This window comes from Drosophila sechellia, chromosome 2R (genome assembly GCF_004382195.2).
Source record: "Drosophila sechellia strain sech25 chromosome 2R, ASM438219v1, whole genome shotgun sequence".
In the NCBI taxonomy this organism is placed as follows: domain Eukaryota; kingdom Metazoa; phylum Arthropoda; class Insecta; order Diptera; family Drosophilidae; genus Drosophila; species Drosophila sechellia.
Window position 1 is genome coordinate 2,413,505 of NC_045950.1, and position 21,912 is coordinate 2,435,416.

Below are 21,912 nucleotides of genomic sequence, written 5' to 3' on the forward strand. Positions count from 1 at the left end.
AACAATAATAACAAGGATAACAGCAGGACCAACAACAGTGCGCACAACCACAGCGACTACAAGCGACTAATTTTGAATGCAGGGACTGGACACGAAACAGAAAAAGGAGCATTTTACAATTTTCGAAAAAATAAATCAGAGTTTGTGGTGCTGGGAAAAACATGCAAGATACACCCCACACCCGAGCATGCACCATCATCGCCCGCAATCCCAAGCGAACCTCATGACGCCCACTCACACAGACGCGCAGAACACCCATATAAAGACATATGCATTCAACGGACGTAGAAAAACATTTATAAACACTCGATACAAAAACCCGGAATGGCGGTGGTACGGAGCTGAGAGGTGTGTGCCCCATACATTGCAGCTCAGACAACGAAAACTTGTTTAGCAACCGATTTTGGGGAGTGCGGTGAGTCGGTGCTTATCCTTGTCCTTGTCAGTGTGCCTGTAGTTGAGCACGGATTTGTAGGGTATGTGGTAACATTCAATACGTTAGTTTTTATATGCCGGCTAGGGGATACGAGTCTAGCCTATGCATGTGAAATCAGCTCTCATTTCTTATTTCCACCATCCAATATATATTTCTAGATTTCATTTTGTGCTGCTGACATATGTTGGGACCTTCTGTAATTTTTTTTTTTAAAGTGATAATGTGTAACGTTTTAAAATAAAGTAAGAAAGTCTTGATAAAAACGCACGGAGGCAAGAATATAAATTGTTTTCCCAATTCTAACTACTTTATTTCAACTTTATTTAGTTCCTCCAGTGATACAAAATATGTTATGGCTTAGAATGTGTAGTGTAACCGTAGCCCGGACCTTGGATGCTGGCACACTGCCTAGGCAAGCCTGTTTGGAAGGTCGTCGTGAGTGAGAAGACACCCATCGCAGCCCAACGCTGGATGTTGCCGACTGGTTCTTTCTCGTCGCTTTCGGCTTCCTGTACGGAATATGTGGCCAAGTTTATCCACATGTTAACAGGATGCAGCGTCCTTTTAATAATTCTTGTTGAAGCGAGTCCTGCACTGTCTTCCATACCAAATTAAATTTTTTATCCTTAAAAGTCGTTTAGCTCTCCTTCTGGAAAAACAGGAGCTGATCCCTGGATAGTTGCTGCTTTTGTCGCCTTGTCCCATATTTCTATTGCTTACGTTCTCAAATTATCGTTCCCAAGTTATGTGCACAAATTCGGATAAGGTTAACAATTTTTAATGATATTGCTTTATAATAAAATCCAATTTAATATAACACTTAAAAACATGTAGGTAATCAATTCACTGACATTTTTAATTAATATAGCAGATAGTAGCAGCATACAGATTCTAGAGACATAGACACAGCACAAGTTTGTTGACTGATGTTGCGCGCACACCGCAGCACAAAACTGTCACGCCCACAATTTTGAAAAATGGGTTGATATTTTTCACATTTGTATAATGGTTAAACTTTTTTTTGATTTTCCAAAAAACTTTTTGCCACGACCACTGTAACGCCCTAAATCTGCGGAACCGGTCACGCCCACAATCTTTAAATTTGTTCTCATTTTATTCCCCAATATCTATCGATATCCCAGAAAAATTATGAAATTTAGCGTTCGCATTAGCACTAGCTGAGTAACGGATATCTTATAGTTGGTAAACTCGACTATAGAATTCTCTGTTTTAATTACAAAAATAAGAATACAAACAATCGGATGTGATTTTGATAACAATAATAAAAGTTTTTTGGCAAATCGATAAATATATGTATATATTCGTGATCAGGATAACAAGTGGAGTCAATATGTCTTTCTGTTCGTACGAGCGCGGTGATTTTGGAAACTATAGAATTATATTTATGTTAAAGATGAGTTGAATTTTCGAAAACTTTGAAAATATGTTGTAATAAATAATAGCTGCGGAACAAAGTAATAGTGAAATGGGATTGTAGAGTAGGAACCCCTAAGCTCTAAGGTTTCCGTTCTGACTTTTCGACCTTTTTATTCATTCAGCAACCCTTACGTAATTCCGGCAACACACGTGACAGCGGGAAGTGCCAACCAAGTGTCATCATCTGACACATTCCAGATCCACCCCATGGCCCGATTTCATCTCAGAGGTCGTAGAACATTGATCAGAAGAGTAGAAAAGTTCGTTGTGCAACAATTACAATAAGCTGGATGGGACAACAGCTGGAGACAGATGTCGCGGTGTTGTCCGGCAGAGTCCTGGACAAAGGACTCTGTTTGCTATGCCGGATCGCCGCGTGGAGTGGAAACACTTTTCTTATTACACAATATACAATCATAATAACAATCATGGTAACAACAATGAAGGATTTTTCTCTGCCGCGCTTACGGCTGTGCCCCTTGGACGCTGCACGTGCGGAAATGTTTTGGTGCCGCAATAACAATGGGGACAAAGACTTCATCCGCAGGAACGGGAACAAATGGTTAAAGTACAAAAGTTGTTCTGAGCTGAAGTTGCACTTTAGTGTTCTTCGGTGCATAAAGCGATGCGGCTTGACAAATTAGCGTCTTAATAAAGAGATGCTAGAACATGCATCTATTTAATTGCACGGCGTGTGCAGCATTTTTTATCATCAGGTGTATCTGATCTCAAAGCATAAAACGTCAACGTGTGGAGGTAAATGTGACTAACTAGAATATTGAAGAGTAAGTAGCTTATGTCAAATGTGCATCGTTTACTAAAAACGTTTCTTTTTTCAATGCAAGTAGCCAGTTGAAACTAGCCATTTTTACCAAAAATTGGTAAATGTGCAAATATGTATATGGAATGGAAGTAAAACGGGTATACACGTTGTAGTAAGAAGCTTTGCAAATCCTACAAAGAAATGTATATTTTTGATTCAGTATCTCAGCATCTCAAGTTGATCTAGCTTTAATTGTCTGTTCCTACTTACGCTGTGATCTCAGTTAATATATAAACGAGATGGACCGCCATTGTTGAGTTCAGACTATCAGATACCCCTTACTGTGCCACTAGCTACAAATTCATATTTAGAAATTTGCCAAACAAATTAAAATGTACAATTTTGGTCTGGGAAAAATGTTTTTGGTATACCGATAGAAATTGGCCAGACAAATAATAAAACGAAATATTAGCTGCGAAAACATTTTTCAAAGTTGTTCGTGTGACAGTGTTTGGCGGTTTATGGGCGTTAGAGTGGACGTGGCAAAATTTTATTTGCATGTCGATAGAAATTAACTAGACAAATAACTGCCAAAAATATTGCAGGCCACGTTGAAATTTTTGAGAAATCCTAAATGGTTTTGTATTGGCAGGTTCTATCGAGTGGAATGCGTCCACTTTAACGCCGCCAAGCCGGAAAAAGCTTTCTCACCCACAATATTCAAATAGGTTTGAATTTTTTATTTTAATATATATTTTTTAAGCGTATTTCTATCGATATTTTTAAAGTATTATTTTTTCTCCGAATTTCTTGAGTTATTTCGACAGAATTTTGATTTTTCTCGCTCAGATTTTCATCTGACTAATGGATATACAATAGTCGAGGAATTCAAATACACCGTTTCTCTTTTATTTGTTATACTTTAATATTATTGCAGATAGTTACTGACTTTAGTCAGAAGATTGCATCGCATCAATGGAGACATTAAATAATATATTGCAGTATCAACAGCCGGGTCGATATAGTCATGTCCGCAAAATATAGTTAATTATTGTTGTTATCTCATCACACATTTCCGTATTGTGCTACTGCACGTGCATTGCGTTGGCAACTTTGGCAACTTACTAACGTCATATAATGTAAATGACAGATAAGTAGTTTTAGGCTTTTATAGCGGGTTCTGTGATACGCTGGCGTATTTATCGCCATTCATTTCCCTCGTGATAATGATTAGCAAATTCAAATAAAGCACCTTGTATATCTCGGAGATGAAGACATAAGACGCCGAAGGCATCCATCCCAACGCTTTAATTATAAGCACGGTATGCCCTGCCCTTAGCGTATTTGTGTGACTATGCCATCGGTTATCTCCCAGCGCTTGATACCCGCCTTCTCAGTGGAAAAATGCCGTCGCCGTCGCGGAGAATGATATACGATCCGCAGTACTCCATTCACCAGCATTCCGCTCACAAAAGCGCCATAAGACACACCACCCACGAAATACGCAATGGCAAAGCCAAAAGTCGACGAATCGCTTCAGGAGCAATCATTACGTTCTCAGAGGCGCCGCTAATGGCACACGAAAATGGCAAAGGAACCCCAGTTTCGTGGGAAATGTCCCAACAGTCCCCGTTTCCAGGAGGAGCGACCCCAGTGGAGCTGGGCCCTCAATTGGGCGGCAATCGGATCGTCGCTCGGCGCGGCGGTTCCCGTGGGCTATTGCACAGGAGTGATGAATAGTCCCGCTGAAGTGAGTACTCCTCAAATTTGTCAGCACCGCATAAATTCATCTCCCATTTGGCCAGCTCATGCGCTCCTGGTGCAACGAGACACTGATTGCCAGCTATGACCTGAACTTGAGCGATGCGGGTTTGGAAATACTGTGGTCTGCCATAGTCTCAATATTCCTCGTGGGAGGCGCCATCGGATCTGTTGTTGGAGCCACCATGGCCAACCGGTTCGGACGTCGCGGCTGCTTCTTCATCTGCGGCCTCCTTTTGGCGCTGGGAGCCATTAGCTTTTACGCCTGTCGACCCTTGGGTTCTGTGGAGCTACTGCTGCTGGGTCGGATGTTGGTTGGTCTGGCCGGCGGTCTGCTAACATCCTTTATGTCCATGTGGCACAGCGAAATCTCGGCTCTCTCCCAGCGCAGCACCTTGGCTCCCCTCTGTCCAATGGGCTTGACCTTGGGAGTGGTGATTGCGCAGGTCTGCAGCCTGCGGTCGGTGCTCGGAGGTCCTGAAAACTGGCACTTGGGCCTCGCATTCTACGGTCTTCTCGTGCTTGTGTGTTATGCACCTTTCAGGTGGTATCCTGAGAGCCCCAAGTGGTTGTTCATCGTCCGAGGTCGCAAGGAGGATGCTCGTCGCCAGCTTCAGCTACTAAGGGGATACACGGCTGGCAGCGCCGCACTGAAGGCCGAGATGGAGGAGATGGAGCAGGAATCTGCCTGCGAGGTGCAGACCAGCGGCTTGATGCAGGTCTTGCGTGACCCCCAATTGCGGCTTCCGCTGATCATCGTCTGCGCCTTTCTTGGTGGCCAACAGCTGTCTGGCATTAATGCTGTACGTACGGGGCAGCCTGCGGAGCGACTAGAAAGTGATTCACCTCTCGTTTGTCCCTGCAGATATTTTACTACTCAATCTCCATTTTCCGGAAGGCGGGTCTTTCAAGTCAGGCTGCTGAGTGGGCCAACCTAGGTGCGGGTTCCCTCAACTTGTTCGCCTCCATGCTGGGCCCCGTGCTGCTGGAACGAGTCAATCGCCGACCACTGATGCTTTTCTCCACATTCTTCTGCACAGTCTTCCTGCTTTTGTTTGCCGTAATGCTCTTCTTCATCGTAAGTATTGTTAAAAACAAATAGGATTTGGGCCAATTACTATATTCTTATATCTTAGGAGAGCTACAGCTGGTTTGGTATGGGATGCATTGGCTGCATTTTCCTGTACATTTTCTTCTTCCAATTTGGCCTGGGCCCAATGCCGTTCTTCATCGGAGCAGGTGCGTTGCACTATTTAAGATTTCATCTTATCAGGGGTTTTTATTTGATTCTTGTCACCTGACAGAACTGTTTGAACTGGCTACCCGCCCAGCCGCCATGTCGTTGGGAAGCTTGGCGTACTGGCTGTGCAACTTTATTATCGGAATGGCGTTTCCTACGATGCAGAACCTCTGGGGCGCCTTAGTTTTTTTGCCCTTCTCGGTGACATGCCTCCTCATATTTTGCCTGACGAAACGCTACTTGCCAGAGACGCGAGGACGCGATCCCTCAGAGGTGGCGCCTCTCGTCGCTTTGGGCTTTAAATCAAAGGTGATGCTCCCGAAGCAGACGTCGATTTAATATTAAACCAACTCCATAGCAATGGTGTCTACCCATTCCTTTGTAATTATAGGGAGTATTATAAGTTAAGCTTCAACGATCTATGAAACTGTAATCGAAAAGCCTTTTCATCGCTGATCCTTGGATCCTTCTTAATTCTGTAGGTGCTCCTGTAGCACTAATAGTGTGAAATTGTGTATCGTTAAATCAGATCAGACAGACAGACAGTTAGGCAGATGGATACGGCCAGATGGACTCGGCTAGTGTTCCTAATCTATATATACTTTATAGCCCCCTCCAATCGTACGGGTATAATTACACAGTAACACAGCGATAAGCATTTATAATAATGGATAAAATTCGCGTACCTTCGGGCAAAAGGAGTTTTTCTGAAGTGAAAAGTTTAATTAATAATTACGCTAACGCATCCCTTAAGATTGCTTAAAAATTCAATGATTTGGCACTAACTCGGAATAGAGTCTAACTACCTGCTTTCTACAATTGTTCATTTAATTTTATACAATTTTTCGGGCTTGTTAGAAATTTTTTTAGTTCGATTCCTCGATTCAATTCATAATTGCTTAAAGAGCTTCGATAACATTGGAATTGCCTTTTGGCGAGCTGAAATACCATGTTCGTTTACTTAGTGCAAGGACACTGTTCGTCCTGGCGCTTTTGTGCCATACGCACTTTCATATACCCGTATCGCCCGTATGCTTGGGCGCGGGGCCATTTATGACTTTCCAGTGGGGCAGTGCGGCTTGGTGGTATTTGGAGCAATGGGTGGGTCAAGAGGAAGGTAGTCGCGGGGACATGACAGCGATGGGGCAATTCAAATGAATTTTTCGCTCGCTCCGCAACGATTTTAATTGAAAAAACATTTTCGTTTTGGTTTCGGTTTTGGTTTTTGCCGGGCCTGGAAAACGTGCCGCAGCCACTTGCTGGCCATAAGCCTCTTTTGGCAGGAGTCCTCCTGCCCAGCCCCGCAGGCCCACTCGCCCAGTTGCCCAGTTGCCTTCTGCCGCCTACTGGCGAGCGGTTCCTTGCGACGTACTGTGCGCACGCGTTCGTGCATAAATTCTACCAAGTGTCCATTTTTCTGATTTGTGTGCAAAGTTTTTTCCTTGTTGTTTGCCATCCGCCGCTCAGTGTTGACTGACTGCCCAGGACGAGGACAAGGATAAGCATGCTGATGGGAATGGGAATGGTCTCGGTAGGTCGAGAGGGTTGTTCGGACAGTTGGTGAGCCGTAGCTGGTGTCTAGTTGCCTTCGCTGCACTGAGAAGAAAAACGGGCATACGGTTAGGAGATCGAATTCAATCCGAAACGAGCATTTCTACGCGAGTATGAAGAAAGTATTCAAAAACCTAATTTGTATTACCATTATTTTGGGTAAGATAGAGCTGTTTAAGCCAATTGGTTTGCTTACAAGACGACTTTGAGTGTAGTTTTTGGCTCTACTCCTTCCAACTGCCCGCTGCGCTGTTCGCATGCAAATGCGTGCAGAAATAGAAAATGAATTCATTCAAAGAAATAGTAAGGATTTTCTATTAAATTTCGCCGGTTAGCGAAAGAAATGCGTACAAACAAGAAATTAAAATACAAGGGCGCAGCGAAACGTTTTAAGAATTTTTAATTAAAATGGCATACTCTACGACGCCCAATATGCATTTAGACAGCGCTTGCCAGATAGATCAGATTTTCATTTCGCACTTCCTTGTGGCTTCTGGCACGATCCCGGAATTCCATTCGCGAATCATTCTGCTTTTACTTCCGCCTTTGCCTCTGAATCCGTCCTTGACTGGAACTCCATTTGATGGGCATTGGGCTCGCTCTCCGTGTCCTTCGCCTGCAAATAGTCTTCGGCATCCCACGCCTGCTGATCGGTGGTGCCCCAAATCAGGTACACCAGGTTGCCGATGAAAAAAACCACAGCGGTCATGGCAAACACAATCTGCCACTGGCTTCGTGAGTCCTAAGAAACGAATCCACGAATTAAATTATTGCTTCGCGTCAAATAATTCTAACATAAGCCATCCCACTCTTTGCTGAATTAAATTATTCTTCTGAACTAAGGACAACCGAAAAAGAACCATTTACTTTTATCGTAAAATTGACATAAATTTTCAATATATTGAAAACACGAATTTCAAGAGCCTTCCTCCTCCTTTTGCTCTATAAAAATCTGAGAAAAATACCTTTAATGCCCTTACTCACCGATTCAGTGACAATGACTCCCACTAAGAGGGGCGTTAGAAGCGGAAAGATGTTGCCAATGCCATTCACGATGGCCATTAGCATTCCAGAATGGTTTGGGGACATGTCGATAATGGTCAGGATGCTGCCAATCCCAGAGCCGGCATTTAGGCCAGCGTTGATTGTCATCAGTGCGATGGCCAGAGTTGTCTGGCTCTTATCCAGAAAGCCAATCCCAATAAGGGCCGCCGCAGGTCCCCAGTAGGAAACGGTGTTAATTGACTTGCGCAGCGTGGTTAGGGACATCCATTGCCTCGACATGGCCACATCTGCGAAGACCAGATACACATAGGACATACCCCACATGGCCAGGAAGGGCAGGGCCGAGTAGAGAGCGTTGCTTTTGATGTCCATCTCTAGGACGCCGTGCATGTAGGAGGGTGTCTGCAGCTGCATGGTGGAGTTGGCCCAGCCCTGAGCGCTCCGTACCACCAATAGTGCGTAGAAGGGACTGGATGACCAGATGGCCCGCCACGGGATTGGAATCTTCTGAGCGTGAAAGCCATCCTGCCGCTTCATAGAGCGCTCGATGTGCTCCCGCTCCCGGGAACCGATTAGCCGCGAACTGGGCGCGTTGTTAGCGCCGAGCAGCACCCACAGTAGGCACCACAGCCCGCAAGTGCCCGCCGACACGTAGAAGATTCCAGGCCAGCCCATGGAGCCATTCGCAATAAGACCGCTGCTAGCCATGGCCAGCACTGATCCGCAGTCGGCTCCGGAGTACGCAAAGGCGCCCAGCCGGTTTCGATCCTCTGGCGGAGACCACTTGGCCAGGTGCTCATGTATGCACGGAAAGATTAGACCTTGAAAAAGACCCTCCACAATCCGGATGGTGCAAAAAGCCTGCCATCCACCCCAGGCCACGCAAGACGGTGTGAGACCGCTCAGGACGGCCGTAGCCAGCGTGGGGACGAGCAGCACCGCCTTAGCCCCGAAGCGGCGAACGAGGAAACCGGCGGGAAATTGAGTGACGATGTATCCCCAGTAGAAGCTGGACAGAATGTATGATTGCTGCACACCATTCCAGTTGTACTCCTTCAGACGCAATTTATTTGATTAAAGATGATCATATCGAACTCATATCATATTGTACTCACCGGAAAGTCCAAGTTGGTGGTGGCCGCATCCGTCATAGCAACTATTGCCACGCTAACGCTGAGCCGGGCTGTGTAGTTCACGACGATGGCCAAGAATAAGAGGAGGGCCTGCATGTGTCGCATGCCGATAACGGGTCCTAGTGCACAAAGAATTGTTAACTTTTTGAACAACTATTTAGACTCTTTACTGGTATAAAAATAGTAATCCTTATAAGTATTTTGATCCTCGTACAGAGTGCTAGCGGCGACACCGTACTGTGACAGAGTTTTTAGAAACTTGTGGACGGAAGCTTTTTGTACTAAGCGTTGACGACTTTGTAAGAATACATCCCCAACTCGTCCACACACCACAACCACCACTTCCACGGATCGTCTACTGTACAAATCTTTGCAATTTCAGAACTTAAATACGCGCCTCTGTACATTATGTTAATTGAGGAATTCGTCCCAGCACTGCGATGGTCTGTTTTCAATTGTTTATACAGAAGTGGCGGAGGAGACACGTTACTGGACTTCTAAGAAGCATATTGGTATATGTGCCTGACGGGTATTATATAGCGAGTCCTCGAGGATCCTTATTTCTGAAATATCTTCCAACAATGCTGAATCTACTCGAGGATTGGCTACACTCCAAATGATCAATGGTCAACAAATACAATAGTCCCCGCAGGGTACTTGCTGGGTAAAAATACTTCCTCACTTCCACGTTGATACATCAAATACTCCAAGGCTGTTCCCATAAACCACAACTTTTATTATTACACTTGACACAAACGTGCCTCTTCAAATCTTTCGGGAGATTAAGAGAGAAAGTAGAACTGGCTTTCACGTCCGTTGTAATCCGGAGCTACGTCTGCCATGTGCTAAACTCTTGAATGCATATCTGAGCATTGGTCATTGTCCAGGGTGTTCTACATGTCTCACCATCCAGTTCTTGGAAAGAATTTGGTCCTTTAAGGACGTAAATAATGTCCTCACCGGGGTAATACTGAAAACGAACTTATTAGTTGCCGGGACGAACTCAACTAGCTGATTACAAGGTGGGAAAATGGTCTACCAGCTGCCGAATCATTCAAACTAACCGAGTAGCTTGTCCGATTGAAAGTACGCCAAGGTTTTAGTAATTCACTAGAATTCCAAGGACGACATTATTTCCTACTGCATCTGATAGGGATTCAAGGGCCGTCTTCATTATCATCACCACAAACCTGATGTTTCCACTCTAAATATGTAATTTCAGATCCAGCTATAAATGCATTTGCTACTGTTGTGTAGATCATGCAGATGCAGCTCGGTATCAAAGAGGCAACAAAGTCGTGATTGTCCACCGTATCAAAACTTAAATCCGTTTTCGCCAACCGAACTTTTTGTGATTGTGATTTTCATACCAGGTGGCTCATACTAAGCCACCAATCTTCTGAACAACGATCTATGGTGAAATGATCCACCCTGGCCTCATGACAACAATCTGTACGCGTCGAAGCTGCAGAGTGGAAGCAATCTTAAACATGCATATATTGGACACGAACTCAAAACGAAATCATCATCTACTCTCATCGAACCTGAGCCATTACCGGTTCCACCTCCCTTTACACTGATAAAAATGCTTACCCAAAAAAACATTTTCTGGTACATTCAGAAAAAAACTCCCCCAAAAAATCTGAACATAATATTGCTTACTTTTAGGGTGAATTTTCTTGAGTTAAGAATAAGTTTTTCCTTTTATGGTGCACAATGAAAATACACAAAAGTTTGGAAAAAAAAACTACGTTTATATTGCTATCCCTGTGTGCTTTTTTGTGATGATTTATTTATGTCCGAAATTCCTTAGTTTTAAGGCAAATACCAGTAGATTTAGAAAATTATTATCAAATACATGGCAATTTGTCCAGGATTGGAGGGTACGTACCAACCAAAAAATCGGCCGCACTTTCAGAAAATCGATCTAAAATTATGAAAAGAACATGCTTCATGGCGGGAAAGGTAGCCTTGCTTTTTGGGTGACATTTGACATTTTTTCTCTTAGAAATAGAGAATTGTTTTTGGAAAATGCAGAAATTTTGTTCTATACCGGCTTCTAATAACGATACTGCTCTGATAACGATAATAGTAGAATTGCCTAACAATAATAGCTATTAGCTAGCTACTGATAACTTGGCTTGAAGGTCATTCTCCTACAAGTCATTCCCTTACCGTTACTCAAACAACAATAGGGAGTACTAGATTTGCTGAAAGAATATGAAAGAAAAATTCGTAATCTGGTCACTAGAGAGCTTTAAAAGATTAAGCATGCAACATTAAACGTAGCGCAAGTTTGTTTAAACAGATGCCACGCCCACTCTAAAGAGTACAATTTATATCGATATGCCATTTTAGCCAAGCCCACATACCGACTAAAAGATGTCAAACTGAAACCTTAAAAAAAATATGCTGCCTTTTTTATTATTTCTCTCAAGATTGCCAATTTTAAAGCACTCGGACAAGCTGAGAAACGGGTACCTGATAGGAAGAGGAGGAACCTCCTCCTCCTCGGGTATAGAGGAACCTGCTATAGGCGAAATAGGGTAAAATATATTGATATGACTGTATGAAAACCTGCTTATTAGAAATGAAGAACATTTTGTTACCAGAAAAACGGGTATATGATTTTTAAGTGACTATGACTTATTGACTAAGCTATTAAGCTTACGGCATTTTGTAACGATTTTAAAGGGCATATATGGGTTTGATTTGAAGTATTATATTTTGACAAAAAAAAAAAGTTAACCATAAAAAGAACGCTTTTTATTTTTCATTCATCGTTCATAACTACATTGTAACATTTAACATTTTTCAAGATTGAAATGTACATTTTTATACCCGCTAATCGTAAAGTAAAAGGGTAAACTAGATTCGTTGACAAGTATGAAATAGTTAGAAGGAAGCGTTTTCGACCAAATAAAGTGTATATATTCTTGATCAGGATCAATTGCCGAGTCGATCTGGCCATCGACTCGTCTGTCCGTATGAACTTCGAGATCATAGGGACTATAAAAGCTAGAAGGTTGAGATTCAGCAAAGAGATTCTAGAGACCCATGTTACCACGCTCACTCTAACGCCCACAAGCCGCACAAAACTGCCACGCCCACACTTTTGAAAATGTTTTGATATTTTTTCACATTTTTTGTAGTTAAAATTTCTATCGATTTGCCAAAAAACTTCTTGCCACTCTAACGCCCTAAAGTCGACAAGCCGGTCGCGCCCACAGTTTTTAAAAAATTTTAAATTTTTTTTCATTTTATTCGCCAATATCTATCGATATCCCAGACAAATGATGAAATTTCGCTTTCGGCTTCACACTAGCTGAGTAATAGGTATCTGATAGTCGGGGAAGTCGACTATAGCATTCTCTCTTGTTACATTTGAGTTCTTAACAGCTATGTATTTTGGTTTATCATGTAAGAGAGTTTTCTTAAACAAGACTTTTAACGACTTCACACTGGGCCACCAAGAAATACATATGTATGTACATACATATATCGCTGAACGCAGAACACATATTATTTTTGGACCAGTTCGCTGAGTACTGGGCCTTATCTATGCATGTTTTGTCTGTCTTACTGGAATCCACATACATATAAGCAGTAATGTAAAATTTCGATTTTGTTTCCGTTGTAGTATGTGCCTATGCAATATTAAGAACAATTAAATAAAATAGCATATTAACATATGGCAGCACTTTGTTGCTATGTTTATGTTTATGTTTATGCACGCAGTTAGGCCCAGGGCGGATGTTACATGATCGCCCACTCGAAGGCCACAAAGTATAAGTGCATTGCCCACTTGAAGGCCAAAAAGTATAAGTGCATGGTCAGCATTCACACGCCGACCAAATGCTTATTACATACGTACATACATAGCTCGCTCTCCCGATAAGCCTAGATATATAAGATATACATAAGAACTCCGCTCCGCCGCTGGCGTACCCGGCAGCGCAGCTACGCGGATTAGCCTAAGTCCAAATATATTCAAAACTGTAAAATCAGACACTCTGTAGACGTTGAGCTGGCAGAACCATTTCTGCCTACTCTAAAAAACCAAAAGAATAAATTGAAATAAATATAAAGTCAGCCCGACGGCTGCATTCAACTTAAAACGGACTTGTGTTCTGAATTGGAGTTCATCATTACACCGTTCTCTTATTAATAACTAGGCAACGACTTTTGTTCGTTAAAAAACAATATTAATATTGGATCGTCACTACTGTTGGTTTATTTAATAATTTACCTTTTTCGCTGTCCCTCATTCTGTTGACGCACTTTATTATCCGAATATTTAAAAAGTGTCCAACGAAAGAAAAAATCGCCTCTTGCTACATAAGTTTTAAAAAAATAGTTAAGCCGTCAGCAAAAAACTCACTTCCCACCGTGTCGATAGCTAAAATGTGTCTGAGCGTATCATTTAAAGCTCTGCCCACAATATAGCGTATATGACTGCAATTAGACATCAAGATTGGGTCTTTGGCTAATAAGTTTTATCAAAGTACCGATTACCCAAAGCGATAGCTGGATGCTACCTGCCGCATTCCGAACCTCATACTGTCTACCGACTACTTCTATAAGCAAACATTCGTAAAATAAACACTCAATCACACGCGCTCCCTTTTCGCTAGTCATTTAGTAAGCGGTGAGACTTTTTGTCTAAAAATTCACAATGAAATCTGAAAATCCGTGCATTAGCCAAAATTGTGCTAGGCCAGATCGCTAGTGTTCAAAAAGAGAAAGCGGTTTATGTGGACTTAAGCGATACTATGCCAATAAAATTTGTTTTATTGTAGGCTTTACAAATTAAAGCCTACTAGCTATTATGTATTTTAATAGCTATATATTATAAATGTAACAGAAATGACTATTCAATAAATAAAATTCAAATATAATCAATGAAAGTCTAGACCTATGACATCATTGCGCACACGTATAATTAACTAGGCAATTCACATCAATTACAAAAATTTCTAGTCATGAGAATATTATTTTCTGTAATTATTACATGTATGTACATATATTCCAAATTATTAATTTGTCATGGACGTGCATTGAAACAGCCTGTTGAGTTCATCATCTGCGATGCGATTCCCTTGCAAGTCCAACTAAAACAACAAGGACAATGATTAAATGTTCCAAGTCTATCAGCATTAAAAGTTTGTTATCATGTATGCAAACGCTATTTTGTTATGCCGTAAGACATGTACATAGGTATGTTTGCTGGTGAATGTTTTGCTCGTCACTACATTTGAAACTACCAAAACATTCAATATTCCGTTGATAATTCTTTGTGTTCGTTAACGCTCTTGTCTACATTTAAATGTTAGAGATAGCAGGTGTTCAGTGTTGATAGATGTCGATAGTCATCGATGTTGTGAGCTGTGACAATGGGAATACTCCGCCTGCAATCGATAGCAGTAGTTTGTATTTTTAAAGTGAACTAGAATTTGAGAACTAGTTCAAATGTTAAAGGATTGTTGGTCCAAATCTTGCCGGGAAAATGTAGCTTACCCGCTTACTCGTAGAGTAACGGGTATAAATATTGAAAATAAACACTTTAATTTTTTTACTTCTACTTGAATATAGTAATATTGCCATTCTATATCAGCACGTTTCATATTAGACCATTTTTTATAATAAGCAATCACATCATTTTATTTTAACAAATACCGAGACTTGAAAGATCAAGTATCTGTGCATAGTTATCATTTTTAATAAAGACAATAAAAACGACGGTGCCTATGTGCACTTTTGACTTTTATTGAATGATTATATTATTTAGATCGAATAGTGCACTATCAATAAATCTGAAAGAAATATATATACATACAAAATTGATGAAAAAAACAAAATAAAAGTAGATATACCACCAAAAATAAAATTTGACACGTAATTAGTCTGGTACTGCCATATTAATCACTTCATCAGGAAAAGTAAAATTAAAATTGAAAAGGGATAAGGGTCGCCTTTTGCAGGGACCTGTGATGTATTCACGGGTATTCACGGCGTTTCCTCTTTTGTGTCAAAGTGCTGCGCTTCAACAATATTCCGATTGCTCACAGCCTAGATCTACTGAAGTTAGTTTGTCTTCGATAAATTGTACAGAAAAACCACTTTACTCCCAATAAGATTAATGCTCCAAATGTTTGAGGATTCTATTTTCCCACTGCTCAGAAGCGGTTAAACTCTTAAACATTGCCGCTAAGGTGATAGCCACTGCATTCTCGGCGCATTTGGTTCCTCGGATTTGATCTCCCAACTGATTATTGCAAGTTATGATACTCAATTCGAATATACAGTTTCCAAGCAACTTGCTGGTCTTTTTGATAGTAAGCACAATTCGCACTCATAAGAAGGTGGCTCAGATCTTTACAACAAAACGCAGTGACTATCAACGGTAATGCGTGGACTTCGATCCTGTTTAAGGAAAGATAAGAAATCATTCGCAGCAGATGTGTTTTGTGTGGAATACACAATAGACTGCCAAACGAGTCCGCGATTTGTAAGCACCTATTACACTGCAGTACCGCTGATCACCTCGGTTTGCAAAGTATGACATTCATCATCGTAAACTAAGTTTAATGGCATCCACTGGGAAGAAGTACTGTAAGATGAGGAGGCAACGAATGGAGCCGTCTGCGTCGAATTAATAGTAACGCTTTAATATACAATACAATGTTTGAATAAAAACTTCAAAAATCGTTGTTCATTCGCCGAGTGAAAGGGTTTTTGCGATAAGTAGAAGGACGCGTTTCCAACATAACTAAATTTATATCTGAGTCGAGTTAAATAGCCGGAATCGATCTGACCGCATGATGCAAATCGCCAATGTTTTTTAGTTAATTGCTACGGTTTCAAAAAGGTCACAACGCACTTTTTAAAAACATTTTCTTTTTATTTTAATTTTTAAAACTGTTTAAAAGTGTATTACCTATAGCAACCACTAACCATTTAACAAGAATGTGTTAAGGTATGTTATGTGAATGTGCTTATATTAATATGTTTGCACAAAAAGACAGCTATTTACTTCTGCAATATCGTGTTAAACTTGTTGATTGCCTCGCCAACATATTTTTCCTTTTCGGCCAACGCACATTTGAGCTGCGTACGCAGTTGCTGCAGATTGGGCATGGTGCGACAATCTCTAATGTTGAGCAGAGTGCGGAAGATGTTTTCCCACATTGTGCGCTGAAAGTAGCGTGGCACGTTTGTTTTCGGCATCCAAATCGTGCTCGGAGCCCGCTGCACTACTTCCATATAGCGGCCGAAGAGCAGCACATGCATAACGCTTACCAGACCATATAAATCTAACTGGTAAGTCCATGGGCGTCCCGTTCTCATCTCAATGCACTTGAACAGGTCATCATGATGAACATAGTTGAATGTCTGATTGTCCGGAAACAGCTTCATGTCAATAGACACACCGAAATCAATAAGCTGCAGGCTGACTTCGTTGGGATCCGCACATATCCTGAAACAGAAAAAACCTGTGATATTAGTGGTGTCGACGAAGAAGCTTTCTGGTTATTACGGTTTCATAAGTAGAAAGTTATCCGGCTTGATGTCGGCGTGGATTATACCCATGGCATGCAGGTGATCCACAATATCGAGCATTTGGCAACTCAGATGCATTACCACATACTCGTCCAGATTCCTGCTGGTAACACTCTTAACCTTGTTGCATACACCGATCAGTGAGCCATAGTCTGAAAACTCTGATATATATACACTGGAATTATTTCCTACCAGTGCATAGTCAATATGTGCATAGGATGGAATCTGTGAAAGAATTTGCATAAGGTTAATTCGTGTCATGTGCCAAGTATTAATAATTATCCACCTATATAATATGAATAGGTAATATTCTAGGATAGGAATCGGAATTAATGCCCATATATTATTAGTTATGCCTTACCATTTGCTCACTAGTTAGCCGGCTGTGAATCTCTAGGCAAATGTAGAACTCCCAGTAGTTAGTGGGCCGTTCCTGCTTGAGCGCGACCTTCTTGCCAGATTTGAGATGCTTTCCTACATAAACCGAGCCATAAGCCCCCTTTCCTATCATTTTAGACACCTCAAACTTTTCGTTGTGCACTTCCAGGCTGGTGTTAGGATGTAGGCGCTTAACGTGGCCAACAAGTTGACAATGGGGCAGCTTTTCGATGTACATAGAAAAGTCAATTGATTCCAGCAGCGAGCTGATCAGTTCTACATTGAATGGGTTTTTATTAGCGTCTGCCAGCGTTTCGTTCAAAACAGTTTGATCTCCGTTGGAGGTGGGGTGAACAAAGTTTTCCCGCGGAGGAGTTTCTAAATCAGACTGCGACCAGGAACGATGCGATTGCTTCGGCGTCAGTGGAGTTGTCTTATAGTAGATGCTTAGTTCCGACGCCTCTGCTTCCATTGCGTTAGGGGGCAGCAGTGTGGAATTTTTTATCATACTGATATTGGTTGCAAACATTTCAGTAGCTGCGTTAAGCTCAAAAAATTCGTCCGGTTGTCTTGAAATGCCGAAATTTTCATTCACAGGGGCTTTCCTTGACGATTCTGACATGGTATCGTTGGAAAATTTGATCTTGTTCGATGTGCTTGCGATCTGTGAAGGACAGCTGCCTATTTCTGTGCAATCTTTCATAAACGAGGCAATCATATGGGACTGTCCAATATTTTCCTGTTGAGTCCCTGGCTCCTTAATTGACACCTGCTGCGTTTCGGGTAGGGTGCAGTCTAAGGCAAAGCTGGAGCCCATTACAGCTACTGGTTTTGGAAGCTTACAATTTGGCTGTGTGTCGTCCAGAAAAATATCAAACTTTTGTATCGCCCTTGATTTTGCTAAAGCTTCAGGCTGCGTCTCGGGCACAAAGGAAAGGTCGGCCATAAAGGAATCCTGCAGCTCCAGTTTGTTGCCAGTCACTGCAAAGGAGCTCCGATCGCCCTGTGTCGATTTAAAAAGCTGTGAAGTTGGATCGAAATTGCGCTTCGGAGAGCCAAAAATATTTGTTTTCGGCGGTGTCTTTCCAAATAATCCACACAAATCACTTTCATCCTCCAGAGTGGGAAGTTGCGGTGCGGAAAAACAATTTTCAGCTCCCAGTGAGCCATTATGCATAGAATTCTCCGGCAATGCGATGGGCATTTGTGGGAGTGTTTCAGTTTTATCTTCCTGAAAGCAAGCAAGAGGTCTGGGGATAGTCTCTGTCTTATCCTCTTGGAAGCGCAGTGACTTAAGCATAGGCACGCTAGGCGCATTGGGTTCCCATAACTCACGGCGCAAAAAGTTGTCACCACCCTGTTTTTCCGTCTCCGAAACGACTGCTGATACCCCAGCACTTATCACGCGCTGCAGACGCATTTGTCCAGGAGTGTTCTCTTCAATCTTGCTGCCAAGTTTAGAAACAGCGTTGGATCCGGGCGAAGACGTGGAGGTTATAGTGGATTTAGTGGAGGCGCCGCTAGTCGCCAAGCTTTGTGTGCCGTGCTCAGAGGTTTCCAATATGGTAGATAGTTGCTTTCGCAAAGTTGGAGAACGAGTCTCCACTGGAGATTCGACGGAATGAGCAGGCTCCTCTGGTAGCGGTAGTTCTTTGAGCACGGTTCCAAATTGACGTGACGGCGCCTGTTTCTGTGTTCCCTTAGGAGTGCTTACTGCCTGCGACTTTATGAACATGTTGAACATTTGTGTGGAGCAGGTCTCATCTCCGTCATAAAACGGCCTTGTTTTTGTAGTTGGCTGCGGCTCTTCAGAGTCTTCATAGATCTCTATTTTCGGAACAGGAACGGCCGGTACAGCAAAATTGTCACGCGGAGAATCGGAATCCTCGAATATTTTAATTTTTGGCTCATCCTTTTGATCGCACGGCGATTCAGGTATCTTAGGTGGCACCTGCGAAGGTATATCCTTTACAATCAAAGTGGCCTCATCCTCTTCCTTTTCATCCTCCTCCTGCACAGACGAAACTCTGCGTGGAATGATGGATTTTCTGGAAGAAGAGGGAAAGAAGCTCTTGCGGCGTGGCATCTTGTTTCCCGGCAAGCAAACAGTTTCTTCCATGTCAAAGTCGCCATGAACTGTCACATTTCGTTTTTCCATCCATTTGGCTGCCAACAACTCCTCTGGCTGGTACTCCTTTTGCTCAGCTTCGTTGTAAATCTTGTCAAAAACGACCTGAAGGCCCGCTACCAGCGGGGGTTTCCAAAACTTGTCTAGCTCATCGAGATCTTGTGCCTTAGAAAATCTTGCGAAATTCGGATAACAGCGAATTCCTCTGATCACCCGTCCAGTGCCCCACCAATCATCATTGCGATGGACAAATGGATGTTTTGGGTTGCGGTGCTTCAAAAAGGAATAGGCTCGATACTCTTCGGGCGAGAACTCGACGTTGGGGCGAGGGTAAAGGAGACACTTGTTATAGCAAGGAAGTCCACTTGCGTTTGGCTCGTCCTCAATGGTAACTGGCGTCACCCACGGTTCCTGAGGCCTGTTCTTGGCCACAAAGTTCGTCGGAAATCTAAAGGGTTGATCTAGACGACGTTCGTAGTTTGTAATAGGTGGCATTGCTTGTTCGTCCACGTGTATATCAAAGCCCAGATCCGGCGAGGCGTTACTGCCGAAAATTTTGCCATGCTTGTGGCGTTTAGCATTGGCCTTATTCCAGGGCACCGGTTCTTTTATATTCTCCTGACTGCAAGCCGAGTCTATAATGGATCGCAGGCTTGACTTCACCTCCGTCTCCGTAGAGATCGGGATATTTCCTTCAGAATTTTCGTCATTAAACACCTCAACGTTCCGACCAACATTGCGCCTACTGGTGGTGGTTGAAGGCTCGACCTGCAAAATGACAATGTATATTTTTAAAGAAATTTTATTCGGTTTTAGACCATTTTTATTTCAATTTTATATTGATATAAGAGCTTAGGTGGATGTAAAATCCGTCACAAAAACTCGAGCTTAACGGCGGGACCTCCAAAAAGTCGGACAAATTCTGCCTAAGCTGTTTAATAAAATACAAATGGTGCCTGGAATTTAAGTTTTCATTGAGAACGACAGACAAGCAACCCAGCAAGCAAAGGCACAAATATTTTAGTATCTGCTTGCCCACCACACCATCGGTTTTAATTTCTAAATGGCAAAAATAATACCTTAAAAATCATTAAAATATACATTGTTAAATTCTTTCAAAATTTTAATGAAATGGGTATTAACCCAACCAAAACCAATTCAATGTTGAATGTTAGTATTGATTGTATTTAAACATTTTTGAATTTTTCTTAGCTGAGTAAATTGTATCTGATAGTCTAGGAAACCGACTATATTATTGTTTTTTATTGTTTGAATATCAAATAAGATACTAATTAAACATAAATCAAACATAAGTTATGAAAGCAAAATTAGACTTGAAAGCGATTTCTCTGGAAGATTGGGCTAAGCGTCTGTCTTTGATAATACCAAGTCTGGCTAACTTAGTTCTTTGTAAACATTAAATAAAAAATCACCCACCTGAACCACGCCTGGCAGGCCGCTTTTAACTGCTGCTCCGGTACGGATGCTGCCGACGGTGATGCTGTTAGAGATCTGCTGCCGGCGACCATGAAGGGATTGCAGCGCTAGCCGTCGCTCGTTAAGTTCCTGGTTAACTGCGTTGGCCTCTTCACCAGTGCTATAGAGCATGCGCTGGCCCACCGTATATCCGAAGTGCTGGTGGGCCTCCTTCAGATCCTCTAATGGCTCTGCGCGGCACTCTAGACCTAAGCGAAAGATCTCGTCGGCCTTGCGCATGTTGCCGCTCAGGTCGTAGCTGTAGGCCCAAGCGATGTAGAAATCTGCCAGCATTGTTCCGATCCCGTTGTTGTACATCTGCTGATAAAACTCGATCTTGTCCTTCTGTTTCTCCATCTAAAAAGTGACCAAGTAAAACCGCTGGTTGAGTGATCGTTTAAAATAGCATCAGCCACTCACGAATTTGATGAAAAGCTTAATGAGCCGCTTGTCCTGACGGTAGCGCTCGTCGTCTTCAAATTTGGTGAGGCACTGGTGAAGGACAGTCTGCAGACCGGAGCCACTGCCCCCCGCCGGATAGCTCTGCTCGATCCAGCAGATGAACTTGTACCAGGCCCCGAGAGGATCCGTGCCTGTGTATGTGCGCACCTCCTCCTCCATTTGCTTGCGTTGTGCCAGCAGTTCCTGCCCGTGGGCGGAGTCCTGGCTGAGAGAAGCCTGCAGAAGGCTCACGTTGCGACCACTGGCCAGCGGCTGAATGTTCTCTTTCGCATTGTCAAAGTCCATATCGTTCTCCTCAAGCAAATGACCTGAATACTTTGGTTATCTTGTATCGGTTAAACAAAAACTACGCGCCGAAGCAAATGCTAGAGATGAATGATACTACGCTCTTTCGATATTTCTAACTTTGTCGTATCGATACTTCGATTGAAAAACTGTTCTCACTGAAGCCGCATACATACGATACAAATTGAATTGTAGCAACACCACCACTATAAATTGGTAACGAAGCTCACCACCATCTTGATCAGTAAAAAGAAGCGTTAGAACAGCTTACTGCAATTACTATTAGATATCTGCTGC

At 42.5% G+C, this 21,912-nt stretch overlaps 3 protein-coding genes and 1 long non-coding RNA gene across 4 annotated transcripts; 1 reads left to right on the plus strand and 3 right to left on the minus strand.

Moving 5' to 3' along the window:
* The first annotated feature begins 4,094 nt into the window (after positions 1 to 4,094).
* LOC6619139 (solute carrier family 2, facilitated glucose transporter member 1) lies at positions 4,095 to 6,456 on the plus strand. The gene is made up of 5 exons (XM_002043343.2): positions 4,095 to 4,386; positions 4,442 to 5,200; positions 5,263 to 5,475; positions 5,534 to 5,636; positions 5,702 to 6,456. The coding sequence occupies exons 1-5, from the start codon at positions 4,222 to 4,224 to the stop codon at positions 5,974 to 5,976; spliced, it is 1,515 nt and encodes a 504-aa protein (XP_002043379.1). The 5' UTR covers positions 4,095 to 4,221; the 3' UTR covers positions 5,977 to 6,456.
* A 1,113-nt stretch (positions 6,457 to 7,569) lies between these two features.
* On the minus strand, positions 7,570 to 13,594 carry LOC6619140 (putative inorganic phosphate cotransporter). The gene is made up of 4 exons (XM_002043344.2): positions 13,576 to 13,594; positions 9,309 to 9,445; positions 8,173 to 9,246; positions 7,570 to 7,930 (listed from the first exon to the last, which is right to left on the minus strand). Exons 1-4 carry the CDS (start codon positions 13,592 to 13,594, stop codon positions 7,712 to 7,714), a joined length of 1,449 nt encoding a protein of 482 aa, XP_002043380.1. The 3' UTR covers positions 7,570 to 7,711.
* A 605-nt stretch (positions 13,595 to 14,199) lies between these two features.
* LOC116800467 lies at positions 14,200 to 14,668 on the minus strand. The gene is made up of 2 exons (XR_004361418.1): positions 14,540 to 14,668; positions 14,200 to 14,437 (listed from the first exon to the last, which is right to left on the minus strand). It is a non-coding gene; the product is annotated as an uncharacterized LOC116800467 (long non-coding RNA).
* Positions 14,669 to 16,206: 1,538 nt separating this feature from the next.
* LOC6619141 (mitotic checkpoint serine/threonine-protein kinase BUB1 beta) lies at positions 16,207 to 21,710 on the minus strand. The gene is made up of 5 exons (XM_002043345.2): positions 21,289 to 21,710; positions 20,830 to 21,225; positions 17,248 to 20,160; positions 16,864 to 17,111; positions 16,207 to 16,803 (listed from the first exon to the last, which is right to left on the minus strand). Exons 1-5 carry the CDS (start codon positions 21,613 to 21,615, stop codon positions 16,356 to 16,358), a joined length of 4,332 nt encoding a protein of 1,443 aa, XP_002043381.1. The 5' UTR covers positions 21,616 to 21,710; the 3' UTR covers positions 16,207 to 16,355.
* Positions 21,711 to 21,912: the final 202 nt, after the last annotated feature.

Coding starts and splice junctions, on each gene's coding strand:
- LOC6619139 (XM_002043343.2), top strand. CDS start 4,222: ATGGCAAAGGAACCCCAGTTTCGTGGGAAATGTCCCAACAGTCCCCGT. Junction 4,387..4,441: donor TGATGAATAGTCCCGCTGAA/GTGAGTACTCCT, acceptor CCATTTGGCCAG/CTCATGCGCTCCTGGTGCAA. Junction 5,201..5,262: donor AGCTGTCTGGCATTAATGCT/GTACGTACGGGG, acceptor TTGTCCCTGCAG/ATATTTTACTACTCAATCTC.
- LOC6619140 (XM_002043344.2), bottom strand. Junction 9,247..9,308: donor CCACCAACTTGGACTTTCCG/GTGAGTACAATA, acceptor TTGCGTCTGAAG/GAGTACAACTGGAATGGTGT. Junction 7,931..8,172: donor GAGTCATTGTCACTGAATCG/GTGAGTAAGGGC, acceptor TTCGTTTCTTAG/GACTCACGAAGCCAGTGGCA.
- LOC6619141 (XM_002043345.2), bottom strand. CDS start 21,615: ATGGACTTTGACAATGCGAAAGAGAACATTCAGCCGCTGGCCAGTGGT. Junction 21,226..21,288: donor TTAAGCTTTTCATCAAATTC/GTGAGTGGCTGA, acceptor GTCACTTTTTAG/ATGGAGAAACAGAAGGACAA. Junction 17,112..17,247: donor GGCTAACTAGTGAGCAAATG/GTAAGGCATAAC, acceptor ATTCTTTCACAG/ATTCCATCCTATGCACATAT.